At 34.4% G+C, this 14,881-nt stretch overlaps 1 protein-coding gene across 1 annotated transcript in view; it reads left to right on the forward strand.

Annotated features, from left to right (window-relative positions):
* LOC145688087 (uncharacterized) overlaps window positions 1-14,881 on the forward strand; it is a 130,000-nt gene that overhangs the window by 94,177 nt on the left and 20,942 nt on the right. The window contains exons 11-13 of the mRNA XM_081761822.1: window positions 7,776-7,869; window positions 10,919-11,216; window positions 14,300-14,353. Of these exons, the coding sequence (XP_081617948.1) occupies window positions 7,776-7,869; window positions 10,919-11,216; window positions 14,300-14,353 (446 nt within the window). The remainder of the gene's footprint in view (window positions 1-7,775; window positions 7,870-10,918; window positions 11,217-14,299; window positions 14,354-14,881) is intronic.

Genomic DNA, 14,881 nt, shown 5'->3' on the forward strand with positions numbered 1-14,881 from the left:
AAATGTCGATTAAAAGCAGGTAATTCGTGTTATTAATCGGTTCAAAATCTCTTGTCGTCGCGAATTTTATCGAGGAATCTGAAGCCTAAAATATACAAAACGATAATCATGCCTGTTGTTCTGTATGGTTGCGAAACATGATTGCTTACTCTGAGGGAAGAACATAGACTGAAAGTATTTGAGAACCAGATCCTGAGACGAATACTCGGACCCAAGAGGAACGGGAATGGGGAATGGCGGAAACGTCATAAGGAGGGACTACATAATTTAAACGGTTTACCCAACATTGTTAGGGTCGTCGAGTCTAGGGGGCTAAGGTGGGCGGGTCATGTAGCTAGAATGGAAGAAAATAGTGACGCTTTCAAAGTCTTTACTGGAAGACCAATCAGAAAACGATCATTAGGAAGACCTAGGCGCAGATGGGAGGACAATATTAAAATGGATCTCGCAGAGACTGGAATACAAAGAAGAAACTGGATGCAGTTAGCTAAGGATAGAAGTCAGTGGGGAGCTTTTGTAAATGCGGCATTGAACCTCCGGGTTCTATAGGCCATAGAGTTAGTTAGTTAGTTAGATAGTTAGTAATAATAGCTGAACGTATATCGCGCTACAAAATTTGTTATTGTTTTCTATACTGATTGTAGGGTGATATAATTTCAACACATTACATCGTTGGAGTAGTGTTGATTATTCATATACTCATACATGGAGCAAAGGACCTGTTAAGAGATATGATGTGGTTACTGTAAATTAATTGTTGATAATGAGTTACTGAAACTTACCTTCGAATTTTATTTAATTTGGTTTCAGATTAGCGTCCCTTTTGAGACGTGGATCTACAGCTTAACGTGGGATATGAAACACATGCGTTCCGGCCTGGAATTGAACTCTGATTTCCCATTCCAAAATCTTAGTACGAGTTACGGGACAATATATAAAAAACTATTGATATATGTATCTGCTTACAAAAGTATTTAAAAAATGAACTATTACCTATTGCAGGCAACCTGATAGGAAACTCCCCTCCCTCCCGCCACTCTCCAGTACAGAGGGGAAAGCAAACCGATGACCTTCACAAGGAGGGAAGCTTTTCTAATAAACGAAATCGTGTACACTCTAAATTCGTATGTAAATTCGCTCGCACCTGCTGTTGAGAAAGCATTGCTGTTTCTTTTACGTTTTAACCTCGAAAAACAAACAATTACTGCTTTTTTTAAAACTTTTGTGTTTAAGAAAAATATTTGTTACAATTTATGTACTAAAGTTTTGGCTTTAGTTCTATTTATTAAATTGCATTTCTAGAAATAAGAACTAATTCGTTATAAAATTAATTCCCATCATTGTTTTACTTAAGAATCGGGAGCGGAAGAAAACCATGTCTTTATTTACAATTTCAAGGAAGGAATTTTATGTCTGTCTGTGTATCGAGTACGCACACTACCGATCTGTGCAAATAGTGTATGAATTTAGCGTGTGCGGTAACTATATTATATATACCGCCTTCTGCAGAGTCGTTTTGACGTATGATTACCGTCATATTAAATGCTTGACTACTGCAGGAAACATATGTTAGCTGAACTATTTAGTATGACACTAATCTTACGTCAGAACGACTCTATATAAGGCCCATAGTGTCGTGTGAAATTAGTGTATATTAAATTGTATCTTGTATCCATTATATTTAGTATAGTTTATATTATCCGAAACAAATTTAGTACATATTAAATTGTAAATAATTGCGTAATTAGTGCTTTGTGAAGCGACAATTCATGATGCTTGTATTAGTTATGTGATAAACACGAGCCCGTGAAAGCGCTACGAAGTGGTGAGAAGCGTTGCATTTTGAATATCTTCCATGCTTAAGAGAACAACACCCTAATTTAACTGTTGGAAAATTAGCCGACATGACTGGGAAACAGAGAACCGTAGGAAAGACAACTGTTTAGAGAACTAGACGGGAGGCTAAATTTAATGAAAATAAATTTAAAAGTTCCAAAAATACACGTACAAGTATTTCCCTCGCGGAAAACTATGACGACTATGACTACTATGACTACTATGACGCGAAATCGGCAATTTGATCATAGGTACATCAGTTCTTTCCCGTAATGAATTACCAACACTAAATTAAATTTTGGCAGCTGTAAACACAGATGATGAACTGTCTTCCTTTCCTCGCACAACTTTCCTGTTGAAAATAATGAAATGCAGATATGTAACGCACAACAAAAAGTCTGTTGTAGTTGATATGGATGACATAGTATTATGGAGGAGAAAATATCTCCTTTTCATTAAGAAGTACGGAGCAGAGGATAGGAAAATCTACTATCTTGATGAGACATGGGTAAATGCTTTTCATACCATGTCAAGGGAAATGGTAGATGAAACTGTGAATTGTAGTAAACAAGCCTTTCTTTCTGGACTCTCCACTGGACTTAAGAACCCTACCGGTAAAGGTAAAATATTACTTTGGTTTCAGAACATATTTCCCCTTCTAAAACCGAACTGCGTGATAGTCATGGATAACGCATCTTATCACAGTGTAAAGGTACACCGGGTTCCCACCATGTCTTGGACAAAAAATAAAATGAAAGAATGGTTTCAAAATAAAAGCATTTCTTATGACGACTCGTTCGTTAAAACTGAGTTAATTAGTCTTATATCTCTTGCAGTCAAAAGTGAATGCCGCAAGTATAAAGTGAACAAAATGATGGCTTCCTCAGGGAGGAAGGTTCTCAGAATACCCCCCTACCACTGTATACTTAAACCAATTGAACTGATTAGAGTCAAGTAAAGGGACATGTGGCACGAAACAATAAATGTTTTACATTTTGGAGGAACGGTTAGAAATGGCAACAGGTGAAAAGTGGAAAGATTGTGTTCAACATGTACTGGAGATGGAAGAAACGAAATACTGGGAACTTGACAGGATATCTGACGAAATTACAGAGATAAAAAAAATCGTTATTAACCTTGGAGACAACAGTGACGACTCTGACGAGAGTGACTAAGTATGAATACAGAACCTCTGGAGAGCAGCAAATGATACTAATACCTTTTATTCAATATTATTTGTCTTTTTGTGTGTAATTATATATGTTGATTTTATAGAGGATTTGAGGTCACCCATTAATTGAATTGTCCTAAAGACAAGAGTTATATGAGAACTCCAAACTTTTGTTGGGGCCGTGGCGGCTCGGTGGTAGAGCGTTCACCTTTTGTGCATGAGGCCCTGGTTCGATCCCAGCTCATGGTAAGTGGACTTTGTGGCTTACAAGCACTCTTTTTGCAGATTTTCTCGGAGTTCTCCCGTTTCATTCATTCTCATCATCACAGTCTTCTTTAGCCTATCCGGCATAACTGCGATACGTAAAACTTAAAGATTTAATTTCATTTCCAAACTCTCCTTCTCTCTCAACGGTCGTCAGCACTGTTGACAACTCTGTTTTTATTAAAATAGTCAAGTAACAATTCAAAGTCAATTTCCTTTATTATCAATTGACTAAACTCAAGGCCGACGAAAGGGTCGGGGATGAATGCAACAACACACGGTGCCAAATTTTTGAGGATTTTTGGGGCGTCAAATTCACTATTATGGTTAAGATCCAATAATAATTTTGCTTGCAAACAGCAGACTCAAACAAGGGCCTGTTCAAATTACGTGGTATCTGTAGTTACTACTTCGTGTCATGCTTCAATCAATCTGGGATTGTTTTTCTAAGTCCACCATAATAAATTTCCCTTTCTTAAAAAACTCAGAAGACTTCAATCTTGATGAATCTGGTATATGTGATGCTTTACCGTAAATTTATCGCCACGTGTTAATAAACAACAAACAACAAAAACGATACTTTAATACCATCAGTTCAAATGCACGCACGAAGAGAAAAACGTTGGAAAATGATGTCATTGAAAAATAATCAATAGAAATCAGGACATTCGCCTGGTGTTGAGGCGCCCGGGGCGAGAGGCATGGATTCACTATTATCAGTGTGTATACGTATGGTTATTTTTCTTATGGTTCTTTTTAATGTAATAATTTCTGTATATCAGACAGGAGAACATATGTTTATAAGAGAGGAAACAAGAAGTGTATTATTATTATTATTATTATTATTATTATTATTGTTATTATTATTATTATTATTTTTATTTCAAGTTCTATTGTTATCATCTTAACGCTCGGATAATTTACCCATACATATTGTACTTGGTTTCCGATTTTATATTATGAAATTATTGTATCGAAGCAGTAAATACCCATTCAATTACCAACCCTGACATCAATTGCCATTCGAACATTATGTCACAACCCCGACTGCCAAAATAGAAGGAAAATAAACAATACAACTGTTCAATAAAATTTCCATTATAATGATACATGTGCTACTTACTCACTAATACAGGTAAATGTAATTAAGTGTTTTAAAATACGTAGTGTTATTATGAAAGTTGTAATTTATTATTTAGGCCCAGACATATGTAGATACACTCTATACCTCCGTATGCGGGGGCTGATGGTGGAAGACGGAACACCAACACCCACCGGTACTTGAGCATGGTGGGGGAAAAACTTCTTGTTTTTCCTATCAGCTTGTCTGAAACAGAGAATAATAACAGAATGTGTTTAAAATTGTATTTTATATTTTAGGGATTGCCCTGAAATTTTCAAGAACTGTTCTATGAATGACATATTTATTGATTGCTGCAATTTTTTTGTTCCGATTGCTGGAGAACTTTCTAATTGCTATGCTTTCAATTCCATGCAGACAAGGTAACTGTGTGTGTTTTTCCCATAATATCTGTACTTGTAAATATTTGTTTACTTTGACTTGAGATTTTGCTTAGTATACTTATATATCAGGTTATCTAAATATTATTGAGTTTTTCAATAATATATATATATATATTATTAAACATTATATTAATCGACAACATCATAATCTCATACTTATAGAAATTCTGTGTTTCTAATTTTAAAAAAAATGTGAGACGTGATTTTCACCGGTCTATAGTAAAACTAAGTTAACATCATCCAAGGAGATCTGTTGAAACCGAAACAAATGATAGTCTGACTGTGCCAGATCCTGTCGATATAGTAGATGCATTAAAATCTTCCAGCTAAGAGGTCTCAATTTATGTTAAATATGTGTACAGACTTCCTTTTTCAGTGGCGCTTTGTGTTAACCAGTCCTGTTCGTTTGGTTTAAATTGATAAATGAATTCGTCACAATCATCGACGTATACAGATACGACAATATCATTCTGGCCAACAATTTCTTTCCAATTCCACCAATCGAACTGCATAACATTAACCACGATCTTTTTCGCATGTTGTTGTCACGGGCGTATTCAATTTTCAACATTCGTGAGAAAACCTTCAGAAATGGTTCGATTTCTTTACAACTTAGTGGATATTCGCTAATAGAAATACGATCGGGTAAATTCTTTTGAGTGAGAGCATATGTCACACAAACGTCGAGCTTTTTTGCAGGAAACTTTCTTTAAATGAGCTAACACGGTTTAGTAATGTATGTTTAGGTCATTGGTGATATCATATATGCTTACATGCCGATATTGCAGGATTCTTGAAAACTCCAGCACTTTTGGAACAAATACCAATTTGTTCTCAACCTACTATGCAAAATACAGGTTCGATGATTCCCATATTATATCAGAAAATAGCAGAATGTTTTCAAATTGTTTCACTTTTACGCTAGTGAAATCGATGTTTCTTCATTACTTCCTCCTTAGTTTGTCTCCAAGGAAGGAACTGGGAACATTTGAGTTGTCAGTGAATTGTTAAGAAATCGTGTATAGCAGGCGATTAATCATTGCAGTTATGATATTTCCGCTAATTGCAACGCTTTCTAACTTGTTCTAGATGAAAAACATCAATAGTGTATCAAACATGAACGGTGTAATTTCATGTACTGTATCTATTTTATTAATCTCCAAAGATTCAGACGCAGACTTCAATACGGTATAATCATTTAATTTCCAGCCAAAACTGGCAAAAAGGCATTAAACAATTCAAACCTAAAGGTAATTTTTGTCGATCTAAGATATTTCTTCTTTGACTTGGTTTCTGGAATGTAGTCTAGGTTTTTGCGATTACGAGGTACATTCAAGTTACAACTCTTCCAATTTTCTCAGGACTGGTAGCAGATAGAAACCAGACAGCTTTTTGTCTTAAGACCCACGAGGTTTTATTTCCAATGCGAGACAGATATGGCAACATCGTAAGGCACACAGAACTCTAGCGGCAGCGGTGAGAGTGATGGCTGTATTTGATTCTTACGACACTCGTAAGAACAACGTGCATTCATATGTTTTCCCATTTGCCTGGTAAGTGAGACTGTGATGATAGTGTCATGGAAGTGTCGAATGTGCGTTCGGGGAAAGGAGAGTCCAAAGAAAGTAAAATGTCATGTGGCAACAAATGAAGACAGTCTCGGCCCCGCACAAGCCGGTCTGACAACATGATCGAACGAGTGGAGAAAGTTGTTTTTCTAGGATCGGTGAATGAGTGTGGAACACATAGCCTCCAAAGTTGGCATTTCCATACATCTGTACACCAATCCTGCATAAAGCCCTAAAGTGTGAATAGTGTTCTCCAGGTGGGTGCCACAAATGATGTGGATGACCACAAGGGTGAGCACCTGACATGTTCGCAGGCAGTATTGGCGCATTTCCCTAGCTATTTTTGGATGCTCGAAACGTTGGAATACACTCCCCGTGGTTAACCATTATTAGTAGTGCCGCTATTGCATCAGTGATTTCCCAGTGGTCAAAACAGACTCCTAACGAAGCGTTTGCTTCTGGCATGGAATAGGGCGTCGACGTTGTGAAAAATGAAAACGGCTCAGGGAAGTTACATCGAGGAATGACACGAGATTCATTGTTTTCGTGTGATTAGTCAGTGAGAAAATATGATTTATTATAACTTCAAAGAACTTCATACAAGTGTACATACTGACATTCTTCATGAAATTTATGTGCAAGTTTATCTCTTATTCATATGAAGGGTGATGTTCCGACGTAAAAACAATCAAAACAATAGAAGCGTAATGTAAAAAAAAACGACAATCGAACATGTCCGTTATCAGAGTCCAGTGCAAAGTTTTTGGGGTCACTGAGGTGAATAGAGACCCTTTTGATGTCGTATAATTCCAAGTTTTTCCCATAGACATTGTAAGTAAGATAGATATAATAATAATCGAAACACCAACATTAGTGTCCAATCCACAGTTTTGGGAGTCACTGAGAGAAGTAGTGACAGTTATGTGATTTAGATTTAAACCCATTCTCCATTAATTTAGGATTAGGGAGAGGAAAGCGGTGAAATATAAAAATAATCTAAAATCTCTGATATTGTTGTGCAATAGTTTTTGGAGTCGATAAGAGAAATAGTAAAACTACCGATGCCATTTAAGTCCCCTCTCTTTCACCATTGTCTTGGAGTGTGAGGGGTTTGTTTGAAAAGGAGTGCTAAAGCCAACTTAATCTAAAACGACCGATATTAATATCGAGTCAATTGCTATGGGCTCTGAGATGACTAATGACACTTTCATAATAGTTTGTCCTTGGCAACCACCATCGGCATGCTGATGCAAAGGAGTAAGAGATGCTGGTGGGAAGGGCTGACAATACAGATGTTAACGCTTATACTTTCATTGAAATGCATACCTTAAACGGTAATAAGTTTATATTCTTTCCATAATCTCCACAATTCTTTTCATTCTTAACACGTGGTATCTTTATTCTTTCTCCAGGATAAAATATCCATTCCAAAAGATGTATTTCTACTCGGAAGTCAGAATGTTCAACGTCACATTTGAACTGAAATGGCTTGGTAAAACGACTAGGGTATGTAGTAATGTAAAGATAGTTAATGAACATATCATTAGATATCTATGTCTATGTGTATATATCTATCTAAAAATATATCAAAGACTCATATTTTGTATTCCTCGACTTGCACAATATATTTAGAGAATGTGTTTCAGCCAATGGAAACATATACTTCTAAACGAGCTTCTGAATTAATTTTATTCGAACAAAAGTTTTGTAATTTATGGTAAGCAAATGTCGAGGCTTTTTAGTTTCCACATCTTGTGAAACTCTTATTATTTTCTCCAATCGGTTAAACGTAGTATAATCTTATGTTAAAACGAAAGTTGACTCAGATAATTTATTGATGTCACACTACGAGAAGGAATCGTTTTAACTGAAGGTTGAACAAATTGTGTGGACTATTTTCCTCTCTTCTTAGGCAAAACCATGTTCCAGTTACTGTTATAAAGATCTTTCTTATTTAAGTGCACTATGGTGACACATTTTGTTTTGGGATGAAACATGTTTCAAATGTTTAGATAACCATTTTATTTCTGGATAAAAGAGCGATCAAAATGTTCATGAATTGTATACACATTTGAATAGTTGCACAATTTCTTTAAGAAATCACCACTACATGTCATGAGGAGCTTCTTCCTATGTATATAGCTGTGACAACTGCAGGTGTTTCTTACACATAATATCAAGTTTGGCTTCTCTCTTACACCAACAAGTTGTCAATGCGAACGATGTCACCTCCGGTATTACTACGAAAACAACATTTTAAGTTCATTCTGAGTTCTAACGTGTACTTTACTTTAGGAAATAGTATACTGAATTTTCTATAGACATTTATTGGACAACATACAAGGTTATCGTTAATACTGTTGTTGATTATCACGATTCCTGAGAGAATACAGTTATTCCCTTAACATCTATCTATTTAACATACCTGAACCGAACCCTTGTTCAGCCATTTTAACTTGCTAATAAATAAATAAATAAATAAAAGATTAATGAGAATAGGTTTAGTAAATAAGAATAAATAATACGTGCTACTACTACTACTATTACTACTACTGATTATAATAATAATAATTGAAATTAGTATATAAACATTTAATCAGAATGAATCAGTAAATATGATTTCTTGACGAATCTGTGAGGCAAAATAAACGTTTTCTCTTATAGATATTTCTAAACATTTTCAATGTTCTTGTTCGATTGTGCTTTATTTTTGTGAATCACATTCATTATATAGTTGAAGCAAATCCTCATTAATAGCAACGTTCCAAAAATCAACTTCATTAAGAGGTTATCATGTAGTAAAATCGACTTTACAGCTGTGACAATATAGCTGTGACATATTGTGAACATGAACTTCTTATTACATCTACTTGGTTATTAAAGCACCTTGTTTCTTAACAATACACACGGAATAACGCGTAACAAATAAAACACGCCTGACAGAACGTAGAGAGTCGACACCCGTCTTCAGCGAACATGGAAGTTCTCAAGCAAACTCCGCAAAACTGTTTGATTCATATAGTAATGAATATTTTAAGGAGTAAATTATATATTTGGAGATATCTTAAACAAAATATCTTTAATATTTTAAATGATTAATATTACAAGGCAACTAGAAGGAATAGCAGAGACTGTAATTTCATTTCTCTCGAATACGGCATCAAGACTATTTTGTTTAGCACCATCGTTATGAACGTCCAGATAGTCAAGAAAGATATAATGCTTTAAATGTTAATTATTCTCATTTACTCGTCAAGATGTGCAAATATTTTTTTTTTAAAAAGGACAATGTTCAAATTAATTTAGTGATAAAGTAATCAATTCAAATGATGCTGGCGTTAAATTCTGGCAGTCACACGATAAGATTGTTAGTTTTTCCTAGATTTCAATCTTCTAAGTATGCACTGGAATAAGTTAATTCGCAGTCATCCAGCAATTACAATCATAAATATTTTCAGTGGGTTATACAAGATTAATGTACTTTAGTGATTTTTATTCTCTAATAGCAACAAAGTATTAAACAAATCCTTGAAATACTAAGCAACCGTGTTTTTATTTCGAAATTTGATTCCATTTTCTTATCAAGAGCGTTTATTTCAAGGTAAAATATGTTGTGAGTTAGGTTCCATAGACCTGAATATAATATTGGAAGTTACATGATGGAATAGTGATATTATTCGTTCTTCACTTCTAAAACAGAAATAAAACTGTTTCTAAATAGCTAACAATATTGTCATGTATTCTTAATTGTTATATAAAATGGTATACTCGTAGTCCCTCGTATTTTATACAGTTACAATGCTTTCAGATGAATTTTAAAAGTGATTATTTAAGTAAATATCAAAGAGACCATAAGTATAGATTAGTTATTGAGAAATGGCTTGGACTCATAACGAGAGCTCCAAAATTGTCTAAATATGGAGTTTATTTCCAGTTCCTCGTGCCAGTTTCTAATTATTAAAACATATACTTTCCTCTCTATTTTGAGCCAAAATATTCTGTTTCATGTTAGGTCACGGCCAAGAGGACTAAAGTCTTGGTTTTTATTATTTTTACACCAGCTATGTATATGAGACCTCTATACAACTGAAGAATCCTCCGAAAATTTTTTTGAGTGTCAAACTGCGAAATTATTATTTGCCGTAAAAGTATATGGTTTACAAAAATTATTTGCGTATCATTCCGATTTTCAATGAATCAATTATTTACTTCACAATATTACATAAACAGAAATAATATTGTTTAACATGAAGACTAGTTTCAAATGTATTTATATGGTGCTTGTCATTAAGTTTTGAATGCATAAACGAAACGTGAACTATTTCATAACTCATGTAGTGAACCTTCATTTTCAAGATAAAGGCAAAAAACATAATTTGAATGAAATATTCAGGCTCATATTGTAGTGAAATGTTAATATAATGAAACTTATATACGTGTTCTGAGTCTTACTATTCATCGCGCTTCTGAAAATGAGATTTAATACTATTTCCATTATTGGGAGATCAAATTACAAAAGCAAAGTATTTATATTTAAACATATTTTACTCTCTAGGCAATCACTCTATCCCCATACGAAGTACCACTGGAAAGGGGTTTTGCCTCATCACATTCTACGTATGGTATCGAAGCACCAAAAGAGTATTACAATGAATTGGTAGTATTTCAAGAAGTAGCAGATTATGCAGTTAGAAATCTTCCCATATCATCAAGAAGATGCAGATTTCCAGATGAAAATGAAGGAATGTGGGCATATCCGTATTATAGTTTCTCAGCTTGCAAAGCACAATGTAAAGCAGAAGAGAAAATGCGGCGTTGCAATTGTACGGACATAATAATTGGAGAATATCAAGGTAACTCACTGCTACACGTGTTTCCTTCTGGGAATGCACACACAGTACAATATATGATAAAAGTGAAGATATGTAGATTAAGGGTAAATCATAATATACTGTAACTCTATAACGATTAACAGAAGAGAAATGAAGTTCTGTAGCTAGAAGCATTGGTAACCTACCAGTAACTTATATCTACTTATATTTCTTATTGCTGCTGGTACGCTAACATGTGTGTTCAACGTTACACCCTATTACATAAACCCTTAGTCTTCGAATTTCTGTTAAAATCGGAAAATCCGGAGTTAACTTGTAGATATCGATTCACAGTAAACTGATGTTAGTCTATGGGGACTATACAATAGATTAAAGATGTGTATCAATGGCTGTAATCTTTAAAGCTGCTATGGAAAAAAGATGGGCTAACGCAAGTCAACGATTGGGATATAGAAATATTTGATTTGCGAGGCTCCGCGGCTTCTGAAAACCGGAATGATGTAAGAGTGAGTAAGAATGTATGTGATGATTTTTATACTTTCTATTGTGACTGTCCAGAATACTTTCATAGAAACATCATGTGTGATGAAAGCTCTTTATTTTAGTTCGATCCTAAATAAAGAGATCCTTTGTGAGAAAGTGGTGTACTGATACAGTATATCTCAAGTGATTTGCAAACGTACATTAGACTCATGGAAACGTAGTGAATGCAAAGGGATGATCTAGAGAGTGGCATTTCTTTTAGGACCGAATTACTAATGCTTCTACCTACAAAATTTAATTTCTCATAAAGCTTACCGTTACTGAACTACACTGGAATGTGTATTACCTTTCCACCAAGCTCTCTATATCATCCAGTTCTATGTTCTGTAAAACTTAACTGTTTCACTTGCAGAGGATCGAACTTTTCTGAGCGGAATATTGACAAAAGGCAGCGGCTTCATAAAATAAATATATATCAAGAAAGTTCAAGTAATATTTTTACTCTTTACTAGGTAACTTCAGATAAATATGGCTGATTTAAGAAATTTTATCTCTACTTCTTTACCTACTAATGTGCGAGAAAGCGGAACAATTTGGATAAATAATAACACGATCAGAAATGAAGCAAACATAATTTTGATCTATATGTTTGAAATATGGCTATCTGCATTATCCAAAATAATTGCCCTTTCTTTTGAGAACCAAAAGATATTGAAACGCAAATTCTTCAGCTGGTCTTAGGCGTTGATTGATTTCATCAAAGATCATAACATTGTTTAAAATAATTCCTGAAATGTTAATATAAGGTATTAGGATGTCAACGGTTCTTCAAAAAGGTATATTATCGTCCCATGATAGCGAGCGCGAGAAGAAATATATATATATATATATATATATATATATATATATATATATATATATATATATATATATATATATATATATTGTGGATACATACGGTTGATATTATTTAGAAACATATTATTTTGGAAAAGGAAGCATCTTATTTATTAAATGTTATATCAGAATAAAGAAATGAAATGTTGTCATATAATGTAAACACGTGTTTGTGTTTATGTGTTTACATCAATGATTTGTATATGCGTTGAATGTTATGTTTTGTTACGACTAGACGCTAAGTCGTCAGTTTGTATGTTATTGTGATTTGTAATTTGTAATGTTTTGGTTAAGAAATGAAATGTCATCAAAATGTAATGCTGTAACATTAACACACTTTGACTGTGGCATAATCGTCAAGTTTGCAGAAATTTGTTGGTCTGAAAATTTAATCACGATGTAATTCAGGTAAAACCAATGTTTACCAATAGCTGAGATATACAAAAAGTCAACAACGTGAATTCCAGAATGTCTGGAAACCGAGTATAAAAACTTATGGTCCTAAAGGATTTGGGTCAAAAGTGGATCATCATAAGTTAAACATCAACAGAGAGAACCACTTGTACTTCTATCACAGTAGTCATTCAGCTGTGATTCCAGTCAAGGATTAGATCTAGGAGATCTAATAGTATCCAGTACAACCATTAAAGTGAATTATGGTTAAACAATAGTCAGCTACTATAAACTATTGCCAGCACGAGATATTTATCATCCAAAACTTCAACATCAGTCCAGGCGTCACCTATTAAAAGGTATGTGTATCTCAGCTATGTTCGAGTTATTCGTAATTAACTTCTTAGATGCTTAAGATATGTGATCTGACGCGTTATACACAGTCTACGTTAACAACAGTAATACACGATATTTATAAAAATACAAATATCTAAATAAAAGTCTACCCACAGGGTGTGGAAATATCAGTAGAAACGATAATCAATGTGCCCCTATGGTACATAGGAGACACACATAAGTTGTTAATACATACAGTTTTAAGTCTCGAAAAAGAAAAAAAATGAGTCTGAGAATCACTGAATATTATTCAGTATACTGAATCGAAAAATTGATATACTTTCGTGGATAAAAAATAAAAAATAAAATAAATAAGCTTTCGACTTAAAGCGACCAGACATTACGTGGTGAATCTGAATAAGTGTATATTCGTAAGGTGAGTGTATATTTCACTTTACAATGTGTGATAACATTTTTATGATTTCATGTAACATGATTGAGGGCATGAATATTACCTGAAATGAAATCGTTAAATTTTACGCCCTAAGCATAAGCTAAAGGAGACGTTGATGATAATACAGATATGAAATGGTGGAATAAAGAACGTGGGGGGAAACGGGAGGACCCCGAGAAAACCCACGCATACGATGTTTGTCCACCACAAACCTCACTTGGCGCGAGATGGAATCAGTCCAAGGACCCCATGGACCAGAAGTGAACACTCTACAATTAAGCCACAGCGGTCCAAGAATATTTTTTGTTAGATAATATAGGTATACTTATCAATTCAAGGAAACACTTGAAAAGGCTCAACTTACTACATTAATATCGCACTGGACCACATCTCAGGGGTAGCGGTGGCTAAGTGGCTGAGCGTTCACCTCTGCTGCATTTGGTTTACTATATATTTGTAAGGAAATATTGATATCAAGTTTATGCTAATATGTTTTATGACATTTTGACATAAATTGTAGGAATCAAATATATAATTACAGGGTCTCAGAAATTGTGCAACAATGATGGAATGAAATGTATAATGGATATAAAAGGTAAGACTTCATTATTGAATGAACTATTTTAACTATCTCCTCTAACTTAAAAACATAAACAATAGTCACTTTAAGTCAGTATTTATTCATATATAATCTCATTAACATACAATTTTTTACTTTCCATCATTAAAAATGTAATACGGAAAATGAGGAAGATAACAGACCAAAGTTGACAGATATCTGATGGTACAAGAGCCAAGAGATTAAACCTAACGCTGTATGCGACACATAATAACGTGACGATAGCGAAGCAGAAATGGTGAATATTAATAGCCTATGAGTCCGCCATGGGCCGTTAGAACGGCTGCAACACGACGAGACACCCAAGGGATGAGCCCTTCATGTTCTTCTGGTACATGAGAAGTCATGCGTCTTCGACACTATGCAACAGCTCATCAACTACACTTTTGTAGTTTCAAGTTTTGTGAGATGTTATGCAACTATCACCCAGACGCAATGAAAAACTAAGGGATCGCGAGAACTAGCCGGCTAAAGAATATTGACTTTTACTAGGAAATAAGTGCA

The sequence above is a fragment of the Thermobia domestica genome, chromosome 1 (genome assembly GCF_964235325.1).
Source record: "Thermobia domestica chromosome 1, izTheDome1.hap1.1, whole genome shotgun sequence".
Lineage (NCBI taxonomy): Eukaryota > Metazoa > Arthropoda > Insecta > Zygentoma > Lepismatidae > Thermobia > Thermobia domestica.